Source organism: Protopterus annectens, chromosome 11.part0, assembly GCF_019279795.1.
Source record: "Protopterus annectens isolate FY-2018-M chromosome 11.part0, PAN1.0, whole genome shotgun sequence".
Taxonomy (NCBI): domain Eukaryota; kingdom Metazoa; phylum Chordata; order Ceratodontiformes; family Protopteridae; genus Protopterus; species Protopterus annectens.
Window position 1 is genome coordinate 1,143,280,155 of NC_056745.1, and position 24,545 is coordinate 1,143,304,699.

Here is a 24,545-nt window from a genome sequence, read left to right on the forward strand (position 1 = left end):
CACCAGTCATCTACTGGAAAATGCCCTGGCATACTCTCCCCTCGCTGCTCAAAGGCTAGGCATAACTATTAACTGGCAAAAATCCAATGTCACCCCATCTCAGTCAACAGAATTCATAGGGGTTATCTTGGATGCAAAAAACTGCAGAGCTGCTATTCCAGAACAGAATTCTAAGGATAAAGCAACAACTAATTCCAATCCTTTCAAAGGAAAAATCCACGGCTCACTCGGTTCTGCAGCTGTTGGGTTCCATGGCAGCCTCCATCACCATTGTTCACCTGGCCAGGTTTCACATGAGGCTTCTACAATGGCTACTGCTCACCCAGTGGTATTCTTTTTAGCATTCTCTTTCAGCCATGATTCGAGTAACCCACAGGTGCAAACAGAATTTAAATTGGTGGATAACACACAATCTCTCACAATGGTCTCGCCCCTTCTCCCCCCAGCAACCCAAGGCCACAGTGACCACGGACGCATCCCTAATGGGGTGGGGGGGCTATGTCATGGACAGACAGTCCAAGGCACTTGGTCCGAACTGGAGGCCCATCTGCATATATATGTTCTAGAGTTGAGGGCGGTGCTTTTGGTGTTGCAAGCATTCCATCCCCTGCTGCCATCTGGGACAACTGTGATTCAATCAGACAATATGGCGGTGGTCTGGTACATCAACAAGCAAGGTGGAACCAAATCTTACCCCCTTTGTCGAGAGGCCATGAGGATATGGCAATTGGGCGATGGCTACCAACCATTTTCTTCTAGCAAAGCACATTCCCGGGAGTTCCAACGTGATAGCAGACAGACTCAGCAGGTGCATTCTTCAACCTCACGAGTGGCCCCTGAATCCCTTGATAGCAGCGGAGATCTTCCACCGCTGGAGCCATCCTTGCTGTGACCTCTTTGCATCCCCGACTAACTACAAATGCAGCAACTACTTCGCCCTGATTCCCCCTCCAGGACAGTCACCCAGGGACACTTTAGTCCACGATTGGCCCTCGGGTCTTCTGTATGCATTTCCACCCTTTCCCCTCATTCCACAGTTTCTGAAGAAAGCCCGTCGGTTGAAGAGCAAGGTGATCCTCATAGCACCATATTGGCCTCAACAGATTTGGTTCCCCTTCCTTTGGCCTCGCCTACTAGATCGACCATGGATTCTCCATTCAACCCTGGAGTTGATCTCACATCCACAGAACCTTATTCATCCCAACTTGAGCAGCCTGAAGCTCACGGCTTGGCTACTCCAATTCCCTTGATTGCCAGGCAGAATGATCTTTCTTCTCATAAGTCTTCAACTAGAATTACTTATCTGAGCAAGTGGAAAAGATTTACCTGTTGGCTGAAAGATAAACAAGTAGACCCCTTTTCAGCACCAGTGTCGATAATACTAGACTATCTGGCCGACCTGTTTCAATCGGGTGTATCGGCCTCTACCATTAGAGTTCATTTGGCTGCAATTTCTAATTTTCATGAGGGTATCCAAGATTCCTCTCATGTCCCATAAATTGTGCAAGACCTTCATAAAACGTGTGAATCATCTGAAGCCACCTTTTAGAGAACCTATTTAACTATGGGATTTATCTTTAGTTCTACAAGCTCTGACAATGTCACCTTTCGAACCAGCCTCTTCTTGCGACCGCTCTGACAATGTTACCTTTCGAACCAGCCTCTTCTTGCGACCTCAAGTATTTGTCATGGAAAACCTTGTTTTTGGCCGCCATTACTTCTGCCAGATGTATTTCTGAGCTTCGAGCTTTATGTATCAAGAGTCCATACTTGATTTTTCATAGAGATGGAGTGTCTCTGAGAACTAATCCATCATTTCTGCCTAAAGTGATCTCTGAAATATCCATTAATCAAGCCATTGAATTGCCAGTTTTCTTTCCCAATCATTCAAACAAAGGAGAGTATTGCCTACATACCCTAGATATACACAGGCAAATCTGTTTTTTACTTAAACAGGACTAAACCCTTTTGTAAATCTGACCAGTTATTTTTGGCCTTTTCTGGACCTAGATTAGGATCTGCTGTTGCTAAGGTCACATTAGCTAGATGGTTGAAGGACTGTGTGACCTTCATTTATACACAACGCAATATCTCGTTGCCTACTACCATGAAAGCTCATTCAACAAGGTCAGTGGCACCTTCTGCTGCCTTCCATGCCAGAGCTTCTTTACATGACATCTGTGCAGCTGCAACTTGGGCTACGCCTCATACCTTCATCAATTATTACAAATTGGATTTGGCCTCCAGTGGAAGAGCATCGTTCGGTTCTATGATGCTCAGGAATGTCCTTCCATGAGAGCCTCCCAGGAATAGAGGTAGCTGGGGACTCTGTCCCATATGTAAGGAATGAACGAGGATTAACAATATCAGATAAAGAAGTTATGTCTTACCATAACGTTCCATCTGTATTGTTGATCCTCGTTCAGTCATTACAACCCTCCCTCCTTCTCCCTCCTGTGGTTTCTAGTGGATCTCACCATCCAGTTCTCTTAGGTTATTTGACCAGAGGTTGCCTGTACCTTCTTTGACTTGTAAACTCAATCTGAGGTAACAGGGAGAGGGGGATTGTAGGTAAGAGTTTAGCTCGAGAGTTTGAAGCTGAAGCGAGATTGGAAAATGGCCGGCTCAGTTCCGAGCTCGGAACCGATACCCATATGTAATGACTGAACGAGGATCAACAATACAGATGGAACGTTATAGTTAGACATAACTTCTTTTTTCCTGCTATTTATTAAGCATCCTGGAGGCGTTTTCCAGGCCAATCGATGCAGTGTTTTTGGTCTTTAATGTGCATTGATGACCTGTTCCATATTAATGGTTGAGGGGATTGTGGTATGTGGAATTTCCTTTGGACTATTAGGGGGAGTGGTGGGAGACAGTTGAGCTGAATCTGTCAACGTAAAGATTGGTAGCAGCCTCTGGTTTGGTTTGGGTGATACCATTTACAGAAAGTTCTTCACATTGTTGCATGTTTCCCCCGAGGTTATGGGTATAGCTATAAGCTTAGTGGTTGTTTTTTGCTTTTGAAGCTATTTTTTTCTTAAAAAATTGTCTTTGAATTATTAATTAACCCTCTTAGCTGCCTGTTTAGATTGGCCAGGGGGCTTTTAGTATATAGGCTAAATAATGTTTAATAATAATAATAATAATATTAATCATGTTTCTTTAGGCTTTCTTATTGAGGTTCACCTCCATTTTTGTCTTATTGATTTGGGTTTTGCTCATTGCAACAGAAAGTCATTTTTTAAATCTTAAATGGTTCAGTGGAGAGTCATCTCCTCTCATTATGAACTTTGCTTTGTTTACAGTCTTGCTTTATGCTTCTGTCTGACTGTGGAAAGAATCTTAGTTTTCTCATTCATTTTCTGTTTTCTTTCCATTCCATATTTTAATTTCAGTTTATGGCACCTTTACTTCTTTTTTCTGTGAAGCACTGCTGATTCAAATGCATTTTATTATAAAGTTTTTAGCATGAAGTGGCTTTAAGTAATATTTTGACCCAACAAAGTTTCAGTTACAACAACAGGATATACAAATTGGTATCTTCCTTTTTAATTTCTCCAAGTCTTTTGGGTTTCTAATACCATGACTGGAATGGACCCCATTCCTAAGTCAAAGTATGATTAAAGTTCATGAAATTAGTATTGTTTCACTCTTTGATGTCAGACAAATGATGGTCCTGTATGGACAAGTTGCGGTTGTGTCTGAGTATTTTAGAAAATACTTCCATTTTTTTCCTGTTTAGGTTTACCAGTTATTCTCTAATGTAGTAAATATTTCAGCAGCATTGTAACTTATCTGGGTATTTTGGTTCTGACTTTGTGACTTGTTTCAGCTTTGATATTAAGTTCCTTTGGCAAATGTAGCATATGCAGAATGATTTTTATGAAAGACGAAAGTTGATTATCTCTTACTTCTTCAGGTAACTCATAGACTGTTGTTTTCTGCTTTCCAGACCTATTCTGAAGATCATCAGTTTAATCATTTCTTATGTAGGTTATCATTTTCAGTTTCTTGGTCATTAAGCTGTTCTTTTAAGATTATCAAGCAGAGTTTGCTTTATTTATTGATGCCTCTGGTTGACTTAAGATTTTCTGTACTCATTCACTGATGTTTCCACAGCTGAGAGTATTTATTAAGGATGATAAGCATATGAAATGGAGAAGATTCCTTGAACGTTTGTTATTCCAGTTCTTTTCCATGGTTGAAAATATATGTCTGGTTAAAAAAAAAATCTGTATATCTCTTCACCTAATTGAACTCTGTAATGAGAGACATAACATCTGCAAGACATGCCTTAAGTGGAGTAAGGTGTAGTATCTCTTCTTATCAGTTTAATTTTTTAGGCTGAATAAATGTGCTGCTTTTGTGTGACATTTTATTCAGTGCACTGTTCTGCCTTGGTGGCTCAAATTTATTACCTCAGCAAGTAGTATGTTTTTCTAACGCAGGGCAAAACATAATGACTTCATTATAGAGGATGCTCCAGGCATCCTCAAAACTGTGTCAATTGAACAGTATCCTCAAATCTACATTAACTAGGGTCTACTTTAGTTGCTCAAGTTACCATAACATTGAAAAAGAAATTATTGAGACAACAATGAACGTACACAAGACTGATGGTGTACAAGCATGAAACCCATAAGGTCAAAGAAACAGTTGTAGATGTTGGACACCATGATGTAACAACTGTAAGTTGTATGATCGTATGGGTTTCATGCTTGTACACCATCGGTCTTGTGTATGTTCATTGTTGTCATCTGGATAATTTCAGTTTCGATGTTATGGTAACTCGAGCAACTGAAGTAGACCAATTGACTGAACAATTATTAATGGCAAAGCAGACAAAGTTTCTGTACCTTCTCCAGGGTGATTCATATTATATAACTGGACTATAACAAACTAGAGACAAAATATCCAATTAGAGCTGTAAACTGAAGGCTCTTTATCATATGCATCACAGGATCATTAGAGATTACTAGGCTATTGACCTGGAGGTCATTTTAGGCCTAGCCATTTCAACCCCATGTAATACAGTAGAAGTACTAGTCAGTACCCTAGATTGCATTTAGTGATGACTGCCCATGTCCAGGAGGGTTGCAGGTGCTGTCTCTGGTAAGAATTTATGGTGCCCCATCCACTTGTCCAGGCTCCTCTTGAACAGTGTCATAGAGGTGCTCTCTTTCACAAGAATTGATTGCCTGTTCCAAAGACGTGACAGACGTTGGGAAATAAATGTGTCCATCCAGCATGTCCTATTTAAGTCACAGGCAATAGTACTTGGAATGTGTAGTCCTAGACCCATTTGATTTATGGAAATGCAGTAAGTTCATTAGGTTTGGGTCTTGGGTTGCTGTGTAGGCCAGGCATTAGTCTCCCCTAAGAAGTCTATATAATACGGAGTATAGTGACAGGAACTTTAGTTGGTCCATGTAAGACACATACTGGAGGCCCTTGATCTTCTTTGTTAGAAACTTCTGAGATGTCTTTAATTGCTGCAGGTGGTTAGTACAGTACATACCGAATGGGGCATTATACTCAATTTTAGGACAGCTAATTGCTGAGTATAGGGGACTATATCATCTTTTGCGCTCGATGTGATGCCTTTATTAATCAAGTGAGCTATGTGGAAAGCTTTCCATACAATAGTAGACACATGGTGGTTGAAGTTAAAGTCGCGGTCAACCTGTGATCCCAGGTCCCTTACCACTTTATGGATACTTAGAGTAGTGTTGTTGATTTGATAGTGTGAAGGGACATTGTTTGTGCCGAAGGGAAAGATGATGCATTTCTCTGCATTCAGTTTGAGACCGTGACTAACACACCAGTCGTCAGTCTGTATGAGACCAAACTGGAGTACACTGACACCATTTGGGTATTCAGTGATTGCACTTAGTTTGCAGTCGTCTTCAAGCTTGTTCAGTCACAACCCTTTAGTTTTGACCTGAACCTCTGAGAGTTATATACCAAACAGTAAGCAGTAGGGGGCCTAGCACTGACCCCTGTGGCACCCTGCTGGTAACAGGTCTGCTGGTTGATGTGGAGTCACCCACTTTGATAATATGTGTCTGGTTTGTGAGCCAGTTGGCAACCCATCTTACAACAAAGGGGTTTACATTCAGTTTACATAGTTTATTGGTAATGCCTGAATGTGGGATTGTGTTGAACGCCTCTGCCAAGTCAAAGTATGGTGTGTGCACAGAGTTGCCTCAGTGATGGCCTTGGTCACACTTTCAAAGAAATCCACCAGATTTAACAGGCAGGATCTGCCCTTCACGAAGCCGTATTGGGTAGGATCCAGGGTTTTGGAGGTCACCTATGTCTTTATTTATTAGGTCCATAATGATACATTCCATGGCCTTACAGATGAGGCTGGTCAGGCTTATGAGTCTGTAATTTCCAGAGTCTGTTGTTAGGCCACTTTTGTGGAGAGGAATAACTGTAGCTGTTTTCCATTCCGCAGGAACAAACCCTGTGGTTAGGCTGTGATTGAAAAGGATATTTAGTGGTGGTGCTAGTTCATGTTTTAGCCTGTTTAGAAACAGCCTGGGATGTCATCTGGTCCAATAGCGGCCATGTTCTTTGCCTTGGACAGGGCTTTGAGGACCTACACTTCAAATATGTAAGGTGGGGGGAAGTTGGGGGAGGGTTTGTTAGGAGGAGATAAGGGAGTGAAATTTTTGCCAAACCTGTCTTCTAGCAGATTTGCTGTCTCTGTGGGGTCAGTGTGTGTGATGCTGTTGGCCATCAGTTCTGCACATGCTTGGGTCCTACCCTTTAAGTTATGTGTGTAGCTGTAAAAGGCCTTGTGGTTATCCTTGGTAGTACTTGCTAGGTTTCTCTCAAAGGAGCTCATAGAGGATCTGACAAAGTTGTTTTATTTCCTGTTAAGGCTAAGGAGGGTGCTTTTCCATTGTTGGGTCCTTGTCATTGTTTTATTGTACAGCAACTTTTTGCATTTTTTTGTAGAGTTTGTTGATGCTGGAAGTCCAACATTGCAACTTAATTTTACTTGGAGCTCTGGCTCTGATTCTGTCTGATACAGCCAAGTTTATATACTTATGCAAGTGATTGTATAGGGCTTTAGTGTAAGCTTTGGCGTAGTTACTACTTCCAGCTTGGGGTGGGGCTTGGAATGCAGTTATATCTTCATCTAGGAGGATATAGTTTGCCTTGGTGAAGTTTTTTTAGTCTGATTTCATCCTTAGTGAGGTCTGGTGTTAATGTCAGTTCGAAGGTGACTGATTTGCGGTCAGTTTTAATTAATGAGCGTCCAACAGTTGCAACAGTGCACCTGTTTGACATATTGGTGAGTGACCAGAGGTAGAATGTTTTTCTCTTGTCAGGTATGGACAATTTGCCCCAGTGCATTTGAATTCACAAAGTCAAGGAACTTTTGTGCTAGCGAGTTTCGGCTAGAGTACGTTTCCCATTTGATGGTACAATAATTAAAATCCCCCATAACCAGTGTTTTTGGTAAAATTTGAATTGTCTTCAGTTTGGTTAAGTAGCCTTTGTGCATGTCATGTCCCATGGAGGGGATCTATAACTGGCTAGGACTTGAATGGGGTTCTTACTCACCATAACCTGGACTTGGAATAATTGCATGGAGTTGTCCAGTCTAACTAGACGTGAGGTGAATTTATCTCTAATATGGATTGAAACACCACCTCTTTTTGTTTTCGCACATTCATTTTGCGGTCAAAAGGTGTGGAAGGCATTGTAGCCTTGCAGGGCCAGGTACTCTCTGATGCCTTAAACCAGGTTTCTGTGACTACACAGACATCTTCATCTTCTAATGATAGGAGTGGTTCCAAGGAGTGCAGTTTTTGGTTTAAACTCCTAGCATTTAGCAGCATGATCCTTATTTTGTTCTTATTGGTTAATTTCACATTGGTAATGTTAAGAACTAGGAGAATATGTCCATTCCCACTTTGCCTTTTCACTGAGTTAAATTTGTGATTCCTTTTCATACATGCTGTTACCCATGGTAATTGAAATCACCCAGTATTAGCACTGATATTGCAGAATTAATATTGGAAAGGTTTTAAGAAGTGTGTGTGTAGGTGTGTAGGTGTGTGTGTGTGTGTGTGTGTGTGTGTGTGTGTGTGTGTGTGTGTGTGTGTGTGTGTGTGTGTGTGTGTGTGTGTGTGTGTGTGTGTGTGTGTGTAGGTGTGTGTGTGTGTGTGTGTAGGTGTACGTGTGAGTGTTTGTGTAATACCAATCATAAATAATGACATTATAAGAATTGGTTTGCTTAACTCTCCCTATCCCGATGGTATTATGTATAGCCAGTGTATGATTTTCAGAAGTAGGTTTAGTGCTTATATGATTTATTACTCTTGCTAAAAAACATAATTATGCTTTACTTAGGTGGATTGTTTGTGCTTCATTTAATTCTAGGGACAAGTTAACAGGGTATGAGGGATATTTGTTGTACTGCTGAAATAAAGTATGCTTTTGCAGTCAGAATTAAAAAAAATAATAATTTCAGAAAATGTATAATAGCTAAGCAAGTACTGCAGTACAGCACACCTTTTTTCTATTTCTTGTTGGGTTTTTTTTTCAGGTTGAGATAGAACCTCAGATTTCAGATATGGTTCCTGATGGCTACAGTCTCTCATGTGATAAACAGGGTGAAAAGGGGGAGGACACCATGGTGAATAAAATTGTAAAAAGGTATCTCAGCTCATCATTGTTGGTGCTTTTAGGACAGTGAACAGGCTTTAAGCACCTTCATCTTCCCTGAGTGTTTGTACTACATACCATTGACTTAAGTCACTGAGTACATGTTCCTTTACAATTACACATCAAAATAGCATTTCCTAAAATATACATTTTTAAATAGAACAATATCATACATCAGCCACTATGCAGTAAGCACATCAAAGACATGAACAGAGCCTCCAGGAGTCCATCCCAACCCAAAATACCCATTCTTAATGTAATCCAATTTATCACCCAAATGAAACTGAAAAAAAAAAACAATTAAAGGCAATCTATTAGCCCGCACAGCTTATTTCTACAAAACGACTTGCCTAGTATATGCCACCATATAATTCTCATGTTGTTTTCCTCTTAGTGTCACCCCAGTGTATTATTAGCAGTTGGCATGGATAGACACTTATTTTTCTTTTTTGAATCTATTTTGATAACTTGGAATGCTGGGCTGTAATGAAGAGGGTGTTGGTACAGAATGGATTTTTTTTAAGATGTAAAATACAGAAATTATAGAGAAGTTTTTGACACTGGAATAAAACTAAGATGAGAGCTAGAAAAGTCACATGGTACAGAATGGTAGCCCTATGTGTTGGTTATTCTCACAAGTTAATTCTTTTTTTCTTGTGAAAATAAAGTGTTAAGATGTTATAAGCTGGTTACACTAAAGAACTGTGGTACAATTTAGGAATGTGTTGTCTTCATGGGGAAAAGTTAAAAGAAACAAATAATTGATAGTAAGGATAGAATATGATTATTGGACAAGTTTATTGGGGCTGCTAGTGATAACAGACAAACACATTTCTCATTAACAGAGGCTTAATCACACCAGTCTTGAAACAATAGAAATGGTCAGTAAACAAATAATAGACATGAACAGAACCTCCAGGACTCTGTCTGAACCCAAAATACCCATTCTTAATGTAATCCAGTTTATCATTCAAATCAAACTGAAAAAAAAACAATTAAGAAAGGCAGTCGTTTCCTTCCTTTGACTCCATTCCTTTTTGAATTAGTGAAATGCAAGACTTTAAGTCCGTCAGAGAGACTGTAGCAATTACAACTAAAAAATACAGTTCCTTTTCTTTCATCTTTTTTTGTTACATTCACAAGAGACGGCAGCAAGTCTGGAGATCCAGCACACTTCGAGACATTCCCTGTTGTTATATATTCAAAAAAGACAACAGTCATGTATTCCTAAGCAATGAGAATAAACACACTGATTGCTGGGAACAAGAGAAAACAAGTAGAGAGAAAAATCCATTACATATTTTACTGAGTTTCTATTAGCCTGTCATTACCCCGGCAGTACAATCCCTTGTAATGTAGTGTTCCTAGTATACCTACAAGGGTAGCCACCTGTATATTGTGGACATACACCAGTCAAGCCTGTGAAACGCCTGTAAATTAAGTCCATGGTAATGCAGGGCAGACGCATACAATCTGGTTATATGTCTGCAGTACAAATATTCCTCCAGGTGCTCTATTTCCCCACTGTCTGTATCATGGCTCTGTGTTATATGGCAGATACTTATTGGGATTATGTCTGTGACCAAAGTCAGACCATTCACTGTTGTAAGAGCAAATAAAATTAATTATTGCATCACAGCCAAGTATAGCATCTCATCTGTGGCACCTTCACAGCATGCACAATTCCTTAACCAGTTAGAAAAGTTAGCCATCAAACCATATACCTTTCTTGTAGTGACTTTGGTTATCCTCATGAAAACCTGTAAACATATACTGTCAACAACAGACATACCCAACGAGTTTTGGAATTTGTAAATACTAGTACACTTAAACTGTCTCCCTGTATCAGACTTTTTAGATCTTGTCTTCACTAATATATCCCTCGGTTATGCCACTCTGTTATGTTTCTCTAGTAAAATTTCACCATCTTGCTGTGACCTTCTCCCTAAAAACCTGGTTCATAACCACCTATGTCTCAACTTGTAGGGATAATTCCAAAACCAGTAATTTACTATTTACCAGTCTTACTGATAATTACAAATGGTATACCTGCCCAGAAAACCCTCTACCCGAGACTGCCACCTACTTTGAATATTTTGTCCTGATAAGATGTACTGCGGCACCTATACATATCTGGCTGAACATAGTGACAAGTTTAAAATTAAACCCACATGGTGGAATTCCCATGTCAACAGACTCAATAACAAAAAGAAAAATCTTCTTGCTAGCTACACAATATCTTTTCATCATTATAAAAGGAATTTAAAACTAGTAAGTAAGTATACAAAGCTTACCATTATGGATTGGAAGGCAGTCTTAGAACTTAGAGTTGAAACAAATTCATTTGATGACTATAAGGCCTTATTCAGCTATATTAGGTAGCTTAGAATTGGTCAAAAATTCTTTAATATGCTTAACTCTTTTTTTTCATTAAATGCATCTCTTATCCCAGGGGTATTGCTAATATTCTAACAGACATTCTCTTCCAGCTTCATTCCACCCCCTTCCCCTGTACTCCCTATTCCTTCTCAAACCTCTTATCCTGGAAGCACTCTTGACCAAGTCCTTTATCACTTTCCAAAATTGAATGCATCAGTTCTATGGGTGCTGAAAATATCCATGGATATCTGCTGTGAAGTGCTATGTCCCTTCTAGCAAATTCACCTTCATAAACTCATCAGCTTAGGTCTTTCCTCTGATTATGTCCCTATAAATAATAATATAGATGACCTTGTATATCCCATGAAACAAATAATTTATTTCACATTTGTTAACCGGGTTGGTCTAGCTGAGTTACAAAAAAAAATTTCAGTGGAGACCTGAGGAGAAAAGCTCCAGTAACATCTGCAGCAATAGAAAGTAAAAGAAACATTATACATAAGGTAAAATAGAGTACAAACTGGAATGCCGGTATACGAAACAAGTTATAGTTGTCACATAAAGTGTGAGTACTAAAATATAAACATACAATTTAGTCACAATGCTGAAAAGTTAGCATGTTCTAATATTTACAAGAATTAGAAGTAATGCCAAGACACTTCCTGAGTAGAGGTTGTATTGAAAAGGGTTTGAGCAGTTTAGAGTTGAGTGAGAGTAAGTTGATGTGGGAGTTCAAGCCTGTGAAGTTTCTATAGGGTCAGGCAGTGGTGGGAGGAGCAAGGCTGATTTACAGCAAATCTAGCAACTTTATTGTATGTTGATTAGAGTAGGGTGAGTAATAAGAAAATTCAAGCAAGGGAATGTTAGGATTCTGCACTAAGGTATTTTTTATTTCTGTAAAGTAGGCCTAATTTTTGGTCTTTATTTATTTATTTATGTATTTTTATGATGCTTTGCTGAACATGTAGGTCAAATTTTAGTTGGTCATCAGTTTGTCTTTCTAAAATGCAGATAATGCCCAGTCTGGTTGAGTTCTTTAAAAGAGGCCTTACTAAAGGTCATAGAATACACACTGCCTGCGTACCTGAACGTTGCTAAGACTTCCATCACTATCCCCCTTGCTGGTGTTATTGACAGACTGCCTCAGCTTGATGTCAATCCATATATAGGTCTTTGGATAGCTGATTCACTCTCTAACAGAAGTCATACTGTTAACGTTGAGGTGGTATTTGCTCTAGACAGAAAACCAACATTTGCAGTGTTCCACAGGGCTCAATTTTGAGCACCCTCCTGTTTGTTATGTATGTCTGTGCTTTGAAGGATGATGTCAAAGAACTAAGATTAACCAAATTTGCTGATGATTGCAACTGGAGATGGTTGTCGAATCCCATTTAGGTACTCACATTCAGCAAGGACTGGACTAAAGAAAGGTATATTGTGACAGTCAATACTTAGAAATGCAGTATATCTTCATTTGGTAAATCCACTATCACCACCATATTTCATATTGATAACAATCCACTTCAGTTTGATTCATTCATCAGAAACTTGGATAGCTATGTTGATAAACTGTCATTTGATGACCACTTCTCTTTCATAGTTGGAAATCCTTCTACTTTGCAGAACTTCTCCTTTATGGTACATGTTCAAGGTGGAGAAGTTGTAGTCCCACTTTATTCTTCCCTTAATAGGCCAACATTGAATATAGTGATGCATTTTCCCAAAACTAACTTAAGATTTCTCAGCATTTTCTCTTCAAAAAGATCTCAGGTTTTAGTACCTGTTGTTGCTCTGATAAACAAAATCCCCTATCCTTGTACTTGGTCTCGTGTACGGTGATAACTCCTTAGCCTTTAGTGCTATGAACAACCCTGAATCCTTCTCCTGTATAGAACCAGAAATAAGAGTAAACGCTCACTGTAGAGGCCTAAAATTGAACCACCACATTAACAATACTAGTAGACACATCAGATACAGAGCCAAGTATATCCCTCATTTGTGGAATAGGATTCCCTTGTATATCATGCAGAGTACTTTCCTATCAACCTGTAAGGCCAGTCTGGATGACTGGATTTGTGATCAGAGATTTTCAATTAAGATATGTTGGGATGTTGTATTCAGTGGGAGTTCTTTTTGTCCCCCACCAGTACTGAATATGAGTGAGTTTCTCATTGCGTAGCTGTAAATTTGTAAGTGTGAAATGTATTAGTTAACATGTAATTAGGATTTCTGTCCTGTAGTTTCAGTTACAGTTATATCATAAATATTGTGTTATAAGATGATCAGTATTGGTGATACTTAGAAACTTCTTTGATAGACTAATACCCATTGTAGCAGAACATCTAGAAATGACAGATTTATCCTTTTGTGATATTGATGTGTAACCTAAAAAAAAATAAAAATATTTAGGCAGAGTTGCACTGTATCTTTGATGATCTTATAAAAGTAGAGGGTTTGAACTGCCATTTCAAGAAATTTAAGGTTACACTTTTATTTCTGATTAAGCTATGCTAAAATTGTTATTGTTTTTATGGTGAACTTTACTTTTAGTTTATTTCTGTTTTAGATTGTGCTGTTATAAATGCAGAACCCAGAAGAAAAACAGGTTTGTTTCTCATGAATTCTGGTAATATAACAGGTAATAATGGCTCACTGCCTGTTTACAAATGTACAGTCATCCATTTAGCCAAAGTGATGTGGATGTTGTAACTCGATCTACAAGCTTCAGAGTTTACAAAGTACACAGCAGTGGCCAGAAGGTTTGATGCATGAAGTATGCAGGCAGCCAGCTATTATTTTTATAGTGTACAGTCCTATTAAAGAAAAGTTGGATTTCTTTGGCCACCAGATCTTTTTAAAACTGTGCTTCTGGTTTACATGTGTGCATTCTGACCTCTGTGTATCTTCAGTATGGGCACAAGATTTAAATTAACGTACCTTGTGTAAACAGTGACAGCTTGTGTGAAATCAGCAAGCAGTATATTTTTCCTAATTCAACATATTTACTGTACACTATAAAAACGCTATGGCTCTTAAGTTTTCACAAACGGGATCACACCTTAACAGTTGCAGAACTGTCATCAAGTTGTAATGAAAGCTGCATGTTTTATAAAATTATATGACTTGGGGTCTATAATGTACTTATACACAACTGCAAAATTTGACAGAAATAATCACTTATGGATTACTGCCTAATGATACTAACAATGTTATGTTAAAATGTGTATGATTTTTATAAAGTCATAATAGATTTTTTTTTAATGAAGCAGTGAACTGTTTTGATTTTTTTTTCAAGTTTGTCTACAAAGCAGCTTTATTATTAACTATCTTTTGGAAGTCATGCTGTCTGCTTTAATTTTATCTTGCTGACGTTTGATTACCACTGCATGTACTTATCTGCTAGCTCTTAATTTTTTTCTGGTAATGAATTTTGACAATGAGATATTATACAGTGGAAACAGATGTGGTCTTCATTATACATCCTATCAGTTTGCTCTAATGATTCTTGTAAGGAGTTAGTGTTAACATATTTTCTGAGGGTTTATTGGGAAACTGTTGAATGTCCAAGTAACTTTTTCCAGTGTGCTGTAATGTTAAAAAAACAAAAAAAAAAAACAAAAGAAAGATCTAGCAAGACTAGAATTTTCACTGTGCGATTCCTTAAACCTCTTATATTAGAGGTGATGTGGGATATATGGAAGTGTCCCCTTAAGACAACATGTGTTTAACTATATGGCAGTTCTGAATGTCCGTGACTTTTTTCTTTTTAAGTCTTTTTATAGACAAAATTCAGGCCAGTAAAGCCAAACCTCACCACCTGTGGACATGCATGTTTCAGCCTTCTTTTGGCATTATCAGCACAACATAAGTGGAATGTTGGGCTAACATTTGGAAACACAGGTTTGTCATACCCATCTGATGCCCATAACCATTGGGGTGTCTTCAAAATATCCCAACTAACAAACTAAAACAATGAGTAAAAAGGTTACAGAGAACAACCAATCATTAAAAAACAAAAAAAAAACAAAAGAAAAATCTAGCAAGACTAGAGTTTTCACTGGGTGATTCATTAAACCTCTTGTATCAGAAGTGACATGGGATATATGCAAATGACCCCTTAAGGACAACAGGTGTTTCAGCTATATGGCAGTTCTGAATGTCCATGACTTTTTTCTTTTTAAGTCTTTTTATGGAAAATAATCAGGCCAATAAAGCCAAACTCCACTAGCTGTGGACATGCATGTTTTAACCTTATTTTGGCATCATCAGCATAGCATAAATGAAATGTTTGTTTAACATTTGGAAACACAGGGTTGTCATACCCATCTAATGCCCATAACCATTGGGGTGTCTGCAAAATATCCCAACTAACAAACTAAAAAGGTCATACAGAACAACTAATCTGTAAAAAAAAAAAAAAAAATGGAAAATCTAGCAAGACTAGAATTTTCACTGTTTTGAAATTGTTATAAATCCATGCTGTTCCATTCTTGGCCATGTCTTGACTTAAGTTAATAAAATAGTTAAATTTTGCTGCAGTTGAACTGTAGCCATTTTGAATTATCTTAAATTAAATCTTTTCCTTTTGATCTCACTAATCTTTGGGAGCTAATACTATTCTGTGATGGCTTCTTTTGCATGACTGTTTTGAAATTGTTCATTTAAAATTTGTACATTTGCATTGTCTCTGTTTTATTCTTTTAGTTACAGGTTGTTTTAGCTTAAATGTGTTTTACTTTTAATTTGTTTTTATTTTAAATGTGTTTTTACTTTGAGTTTTAAAAGTTATTGCTTAGGACAGCTTAGTACAGATTTGTTTTCCATTTTTTTTATTGCAAACAGAATAAATTTATGTAATGTGGGGAGAGCTGAGAAGTAGTGTTTATTATTTAAAGTAGGCAGATCAAAAAAGGTTTTAATGTCTGATAGCAGCCACTGATCTGTGACTGATGCTTTTGTGTGACTGCTTGCAAATTCTTCAGTTAAGGTTTGCATACTTGCATTCTCTCTCTCTCTCTCCTCTCTCTCTCTCTTATTTTTCTCTTTATTTACTGCAGTCAAATTTATTCATTTACAGCAGTTAGTTTTATCCCACACTTGTTTTATTTTAAGTCTGTTTTTATTGGAATTTTAAAAGTGTTTTGTTAGGGCAAGTTTGCAAAGGTTTGTTGTCCATACTGTGACTGCAGAGGGTTAAGTCTATGTGATCTGTGGGGGAAGCTGAGAAGTAGCATTTACTACTTATGGTTAGCAGAATAGGAAAACATTTTAATCTTTGGGAGTTGCCATTTATTTGTGACTGCTGCAACTGTTGAGCTATTTTCTTAGCTTATTGCACTGTTAAACTCAGTGGCATTTGTATAGCTCAGCCCCTGCTGTGACTTTGACCTTGAATGCTCTTCCCAATCTCATCTTTTCTGCTATTACTAGTGAGCACTAGAAGTTTAAACTGGGAAGGTCCCCCCTTAGGCTGTTCAAGCTTTAGTTACCTTCTCTTTTATGCCTCCCATTGATAACTGCAATACCTAGAGTATAACCCTTTTGTCTATCTTTTAAAATCTGCAGTGTCTGGTGCAAGACTACCAACCATTGGTAACCTGCAAACCATATATCTGGAGTCAGCTTGGGACTAGTACGTCTCTTTTGCTCTTGGTTTGAGAAGGAATAAGGAGACATATTCTAGGCTTCCTAAAGAACACTGGATCACAGGAAACCCTGGAAAATGTTCTTAGGAGCTAGCTTGGGATTAGTGCTACTTTTTCTCTCCTGGTGAAAAAAGGAGCATAGGAACAATGATTACAGACTATCTCTGATTGAAAAACATGTATGGGACTTTCCTGATTGGTCTCATTGCTGTTTTAGCCCATTGTGCAACTTAGATATTTTGTGCTTAGCTGCTTGTCATGCTATTCAGGGCATCTTTCGGGAGAAGGCTACAGCAAGACTACAGACCCTTCTCAGAATCAAGCTTGGGATTAGTCCTGTTCTGCTGAGAGAAGGAGCAAAGGGACATTGATTTCTAGCTGATTGTCACGGTTGTAAAGCACATTAGTAATAGCCAAGTAGTAGCCAACAGGTAGCTCACTACTGTTCATTCTTGGCAAACCTAATTCACTATTTTTACTAAGTACTGCTAGATTACTCACCATTTAACCTAACTTCAGAGTATCACTTTAAATACTTCATCCATGCATATTCAGGGTCTTTTCTAATCTGAGTAGTATGAGCAGCCTAGTTCTCCATTCTCTATTAGCATAACTCAGCAGTCTGTTATTTCATCTGTAGCCAGTCTGGTTGCATTAGGTGCTCTAAGGCAGTATTGCAGCGGCTGTCTTATGCTTTCCAACTGTTCATTGCGTCTATCTTTTGATAGTACAACCTAGGAGAGATATAGATGTTTAAGAAACAAATGTAAACCTCTTGCTTCAGCCCACTACAGGTAAGCATCATACCTGCACAATACCACATAATTCACAACATACCACTATGCCCATAACATATGCTAAAGCTGTAAAGAAACTGTCACCAAGCTAAAAAGGCTCCATGAGGTTGTTAGCCCAGTAATCACCTCTGAACCTATAAAAAGTAAAATGTATTCCATCATTTAATATCAGGAGCATTTTTCTTATTTTGTAACTGTGTAACTTTTCTTTCATTTTAACAAACAAGTGACTAACCCAAGGAAATCTTGAAATAGTGGTATATTTTATTTCTTTTTTTTTCTTCTATTTTTTTTTATTACCAAAATCCCCATAGTTTATCTTAACAAAATTTTCATAGTTTATCTTAACAAAAGAATCAGTAACTTTATTCCTAACTATTTAAATGAATATTTACTTAGATATTTTTTTAGACTCAGTGATTCATTAATGGCTTAATTTATTTGTACCATATCTGTTTTACATTTATTCTTAACTTCAGTGTTTTTCTAGTGTGTCAAAAATAATTATTTTTATCTGCTATAGTTAATATTATAAAGTCAGCAAAAAAGTTGGTCTGTTTATTAGTATTTATATTTTATCAGATCATTCATTATTTGAATCCATTATTGGCTTTCTTATGTCTTATTGGAGTGTGTTTGTCGCACTGCTCTCATGAGAAATGTTTACTTTATTATTCTGTTTTCATTAGTGAAGCTGTTACATCTATATTGATAATTTCCTGTTTCAGTTATGTTCTGTAATGTGCACTAATCTTACTTAGAACTTACTACAGTGTATAACTTTGTATGATATTTCCGGTGTATTCCATTTGAATTAATTCCATTATTGTTTCTACATCTTTTTTTAGAACTTGTTTAAAATTTGTAATATTGTACAATTACTATTTCTAGGAGCTTTTGTCCCAGGACTCAGCTGAAAATAGGCAATGTGTCAGTCAGACTTTTGTGGTCAACAAATAGTAGTAATAATAATAATAATAATTTAATATTGTTCATTAATGTTTCAATAGCAAATGGAAAACTAATAGAGATGAAGGATATCCCTGTTTTGTACGTTCAGGTAGATTAATTTCTTGGGAATGAAATCAACCAATGTTGACATAAGCTTTGGAAAGCAAATATTTATTTTTGAACATATCTGTAAATGTCTCAGGTGTATCATTAAGTTCTAATACTTTAAATAGATATTTCTAGCTCACTGAATAGAAAACGTTTTTCTAAATCTAATGAAATCAAGGCTAACTTATTCTTTTTCATGTGTGTATACTCAATCACATTTATCATTTTTTTTGTATTTGTGGAATCAACTAAAGTGAAAAGTGTTTTAATATTGTCTTGTGTTTTACTTTTGTTATAACACCTTTGTGATCTTTCCATATAATTATATCCAGTATTGATTTCAGTATATTTGCAAAGATTGACATGAACAGTCTATAATCTGGGCTTAGAAGTGAAATAGTTCTATATACTGAATACATCTCTGGGGCTTTGACCTGTTTTATGACTCATGAAGTAAGAGAATATTTCCAAGACTGCAGCATTTAGCAAGTAACTTGATCAGATTGTAAACATTTTTCAGTAGTGTTATAGTATTTTGAGATGTTAAACTATATATCTCTGGGGTCTATATTATATACTCAAAGTTTCAAAACTTCGAACCTCATATGATCGACACCATATGAATATATTGAATATATAATTAAAAAAAAAAAACTTAAATGCAAGCCCCCTGCACCCCCCACACCCCCACTATTTAAATATACCAACTCCGAGATCGCACTTAAGTGCAGAAAAGGGAAATCTTCCCATTCTGTGCCATACAGAGTGATTTGTTTTAACCTTCGAACTTGTAAAAGTTCGATATGGTGTCAGCCATGTGACATTCAAACTTTTACAAGTTCGAGGTTATAATAGGAACCATATCTCTGGAATAATAACTATTCATTCTAGGAATTTTGTCAAATTGTAAAATTTTATTTGATATTTTGGTACATTTTCTGAAACAAGTCTCAGTAATTGTGTCCTTTGCTCAGATCTTAATTTTAATATTGTTCTTCAGATATTTATCAAAAGCATCTTCCTTAACATCTTCATTATGGAGTATTTTAAATTCCTTTATAATACATTTAAAAGTTTCTATGTTTATTATGTATCGCATGTTTTCTTATTAGAATCGGTGAGCAAATCAAAAGCATCTTCTTTAACATCTTCAGTAAAAAGTATTTTTAAATTCCTTTATAATATTTTTAAAAGCTTCTATATTTATGTAACTGATGTTTTCTTATTAAAATTGGTGAGCAATACATTTTTATTTGATTAGACTTATTTGCAAGTTCTATGGTTGTCCCTTCTGAACTTCCATATTATGGTTGTCCCTTCTGAACCTCTATATTAGCTTGATACAGCTTTCCTTGAATGCCTGCTAGAGGTTATCCTACTGCTTTATATGTACTATTACACCATTTTAATGTTATTTGATAAGGGCATTTTAATGCATACCACAGGACTATATTGTTGACTTCTACATTATTATGAGTCATATGTTCATCTATTTGTTTATGCTATCATTCTCGAAAATCTTCTGTTTTGTAATATATGCAGCGGCTCTAGAGAATATTATAAACATCTTACTATGTGTTGTATTAAAACTGCAGTGTGATCAGACAGAGGGCAGAGAACAGTTTTAGCTTTATCAGTTTTATTTTTTAGTTCATTTGAGACATATAAACAGTCACTTCTAATTTGTGTACCAAATGCATATGAATAATGAGTGAAAAATATAAAAAATCAGATTTTTGTCATCTCTAAAATATTTTTTAAGAGTCATGTTAGTTTATTTTTTCAGCACGTATTTCAGCTACTGCTGGAATACTTGGTTTCTTCTTAGCAGAAGTATATTCCTTTCCTTAAACACATTTAAAGTCTCCTCCTGGAATTAATTACCCAATACAGTTTCCAAGCACTCTTTAGCTAATTTAGCACCCATTCCCTGAAACCATTATAGATTTGCAAATAAATATTCTTTTCTGAAATTCAGTTTTTACTATAGAAAACAAACCTTTGGATAAGTGATACTTTTGGCATAACATTCAATTTTCCATTAAATGGTAATATCCCTTCTTTTTCTCAAAAAAAATCATACTTTTTATATTTTAACTTATTACTGTTTTGTTAAGTTTAGTTTCTGGAAAAAAAATCAAATCACATTTGTTTTGATTTGAATAAGATTTCATTGAGGCTGTCCTTTTGTGGCTACTCTTCACACCATTGGCATTTAAAGTTAGAACTTTTAAAGCACCCATTTACATTTAATGAATAAGTTCCATTGCAGTAAAAAATAGTCTTTCTAATATTATAAATTTTGTCCAACATAAAGCACCTAAATACAATCCTAAGTGTATCCATTAATATCTATAGTTAATATAAATAGCATAAAAATGTACACCTTAATATAAAAATCTATATACATATTATCAAGCACATTCAGTATAATGACCTTACTTATGTATCCCTTACCCACATGGATACAAAGCTCCTAGTCTGAATAAAAGTGCTTTTATTAGACTAAGTCACTGGTTCCATCACTAAATATAATAAATTCTACAATTTCGATAAACATAACATTATTCTTTATTAAACCATACAGCATGACAATCCTGTTGTCAAAAACTTACTGTAGCAATAATTTCAAGCATTTCTAGTATATTAAAATTCTATAACTATGTATATTACATTGTTACTTTAGATTACAATGAATCAGATTTTTCTTTTATTATAAATATATTTTTTATCATAAATTCTAATCCTTTTTAAATTATTTAGAAGTAATATAAAATAGAAACAGTTTAACCCTGCAACTGTGCTATCTACTTTTTCCTTATTAAAACTTAATGAAAGAAAATTGCTTTGTCCTGAAGCAAATATTGTAATATTATAGCCACCTTGTTTGCAGGAACTCATATTTCACGCATTATCATCCAGACCACTTCTAAATATATTCCTTTCAAATAACTAAGTATTCAAATATTTTAGTAATCAAATAACTCTGAGAGCCCTTAAATCCTAATATTATTTATCCATTAACTGGCTTATTTGTTATTCGATGCAATGCATATGCTAACTTATATCTGAACTAACATAACAGGTCATGTTAAAGATGAACTGGTTATGTTATGTTTCATTAACATAGTTATACAAATCAGGCTTGCACATTATTACATAAACAAGCCCCTCTACATAATTGTAGTATTTTACCTTCTTAATCAAAGTGATTTTTATATATACACTTTTATCAATTTCAATAATAACCTGGAATTCTAAATCTATTCATACAATATAAATATTTTGTTAGATTGCTAATAGTGAATCATGCCTAGAGTCTCGTATACTATAATGTTAAATATTTTAGAAACTTTCCTAATACTCAAAACTGTGAGGAACTTACAGCTGCTGTTTATTTTATTCATTAGCCTAATTTATTTAAATAGGCTTTTTTCATTTATTTTATTTTATTATATTTGTATATTTTGACCAGGGTAGAGCACTGAATTCTGTGAACCTTTGGCCATCAAGAGGTATTTAAAAAAAATCATTGTATGTGAAGTTGTTAAATCTCGCCGTTTATTCTCACTGATGGGTTTGGAGCCAATCCTTGGCTCAGTCACGGCTGATAGCAAAGCTCAAGGTTTGCTAGTAACTCGAGACCAAGCCCCTTATCCCACAGTGCACTGCTGGAATTACCTCAGATCTAGTTTGCCGCGGCAAGAGAGATCTCAGTGATCCAGTTAGCTCGGACCATTTTGATAAATCGCAAGTTTAAAAAAAAAACTTTTTTCTTCTCTTTCTGAGAGATTATTCATATTTAGTGTGTATGTTTGTGTTTCTTGTAAAAAATAATAATAGTTTAAAGTAGGTTAGATTGTAGTGATTGTACCCTGTGTTGGCTTGTTTTTCTTAGTGTTGGGCCCTTTCTTAGCCCTATGTAGTTTAACAATTTTTACTTGTTCTTACTTAACATATTGTTTAGTGTGGGCTTAGTTAGCCTGTATTTAACCTTGACAGGGTAATTTTGTGGTGTGTCTCTTATAAAATGTCGGTTGAGAGAGAAAAGTCTCATCCCAAATCGGGGTTTAAGAAATGTCCAGATTGTGGACTGAAAATGTCCGTCACGGACGGACATGTCCAATGTGTTTACTGTCTGGGGGCTAAACACCTCCAAGACTGCTGCAGTATTTGCCACTCTTTTTCATCTAGGGTTCTCTTAGAGAGAAGGAGAAAACTCATAGATAGGGGGTTGCTGCAGCATACTTTTTCTGAGGCGTTGGATAGCCAGGAAGGTGCTAGCACTTCTTCTAAATCTTCATCTCATCTCCTCTGCTCCAGTCAGCACCTTTGGTGCATTCCTCGAAGTCTTCGGTCAGACTCTCTGAAATGGACATGGATCGGCTAGTGCAGAAGCTTCTAAGGGCATCGGGACTTGCTAAATTGTTGTCGGCCCCGACCACTTCGTCAGAGCCGAAGACCATGGAACCGGATTTGACTACTTCTCCTCCGAGCCATCCTGGACTCTCGGAGCTGAAGGAGCCTGAACCGATGCTTGTCGAACCTTTGGAACCGAGACCCGCACCGGTGTTATCAGTTCCATCTACTTAGATGTCCTCGGCGCCGACCGAGAACGCTAGGAGCCGACACTGTCCTGTTGGGTCCGGGGAGGATAGTCGGACCGATTATTTGGTGCCGACTCTTCCTCTTGGGGCTTCAGTTCGGATGAGCTCAGCTCCTACCTCAGGCTCGGAGCCCATGGTTTTGGTGCTGGAGGATCGAACGGTCCCTCCGGATCCATCTACCCCTTCTCATTGGAGCCCTTGTGCTTTCAATGCCATGAGGAGTGTGCTGTCTCCTAAGACATCATTGGCACCAGTTCAGGCTTCCTTCTCCCCTCAAGCTCCTGTGTCCGCTTCTACGTCTACCGGTCCCCCTAAGCGTAGAGACCCTGAGCCTCAAGTGGCCCCCACAGGGCATCCCCTGCTCTTCCTAGACCTCCCCAGATCTCCCCACTGAGGAGGTACCCAGGAAGAGACTGTGCAAGAGGAGGCACTTAGACTCTCCACAGGAGTCTTTGACATCCGACACGGACTTGGATGAGTCAGAAGGGTCCCCTTGATCCCCCTCTGAGGATATCTCCTATGCGGAGATATTAGAGATCCTTAGTCAGAGGGGCGATTGGCTGTCCAAAACCCCTACTGAGGACGAATCAGTGCTCTTAAAGGCTTTTGGGTCTCAACCTTCCACTTCTTGGGTGTCTCCACCTTACGATGAGCTCATGGAGCTGATCTCTCGTAAGGAGTGGGAGTCACCGGAGGCCATGGAAACCTGTCCCTCGGAAGCTGAATAAGTTCATCTCTGCCCCGGTGGACAAAGCCTTTTTGACCAAAGGAGTACCTGTTGATGCCATGGTGGTAGCTGCAGCCACCAAAAGGGAAGTGTCTGAAACATCCGCATCTATCCATCCTCCTAACAGAGATTCTAGGATCATGGATAGATATGGGAAACGCATGTTTAGTTCAGCGACTTTTTCTCTGTGATCACTGAACTATTTAACCCATTTTAAGAGACTGCAAAGAGATCACCTGAAAGAGCTAGGAGATGCTCCCCAGGGTACGGTAGCTGCAGTGGTTGCTGACAAAGTCAACACACAGCTCGCTACCCTAAACCCGGTTGTAAACTTGTCCATGCGTCTCTTATCTTATGCAGCTGATGGTTCGAGTAGAGCTGCTAGTTCAGGCATTGCTCTGTGGAGACAAGCCTGGATGCGTCTCTGTTCAAGTCTTCCTTTATCAACACCCCATTGGATGGCTCATCACTGTTTGGGCCTAAAGTAAAGGAAACTTTAACCAGGTGTGAGCAGGAAGGCAAGACCCTATCTGCCGTTGGAGTCCGTTTTTCTACCCCTACTCGGCCCTACCCCAAGGGCCTTAGGGGAGGGAAAATGTGGTTCCGAAAAGCACAGGGAGCCTTTCAGGACACACATGGAGAA

At 37.5% G+C, this 24,545-nt stretch overlaps 1 protein-coding gene across 1 annotated transcript in view; it reads left to right on the forward strand.

Annotated features, from left to right (window-relative positions):
• Window positions 1-24,545, forward strand: part of LOC122815037 (gamma-secretase activating protein) — a 1,452,063-nt gene that overhangs the window by 56,775 nt on the left and 1,370,743 nt on the right. Inside the window, exon 3 of the mRNA XM_044087286.1 lies at window positions 13,634-13,672. Coding sequence (XP_043943221.1) covers window positions 13,634-13,672 — 39 coding nt within the window. The remainder of the gene's footprint in view (window positions 1-13,633; window positions 13,673-24,545) is intronic.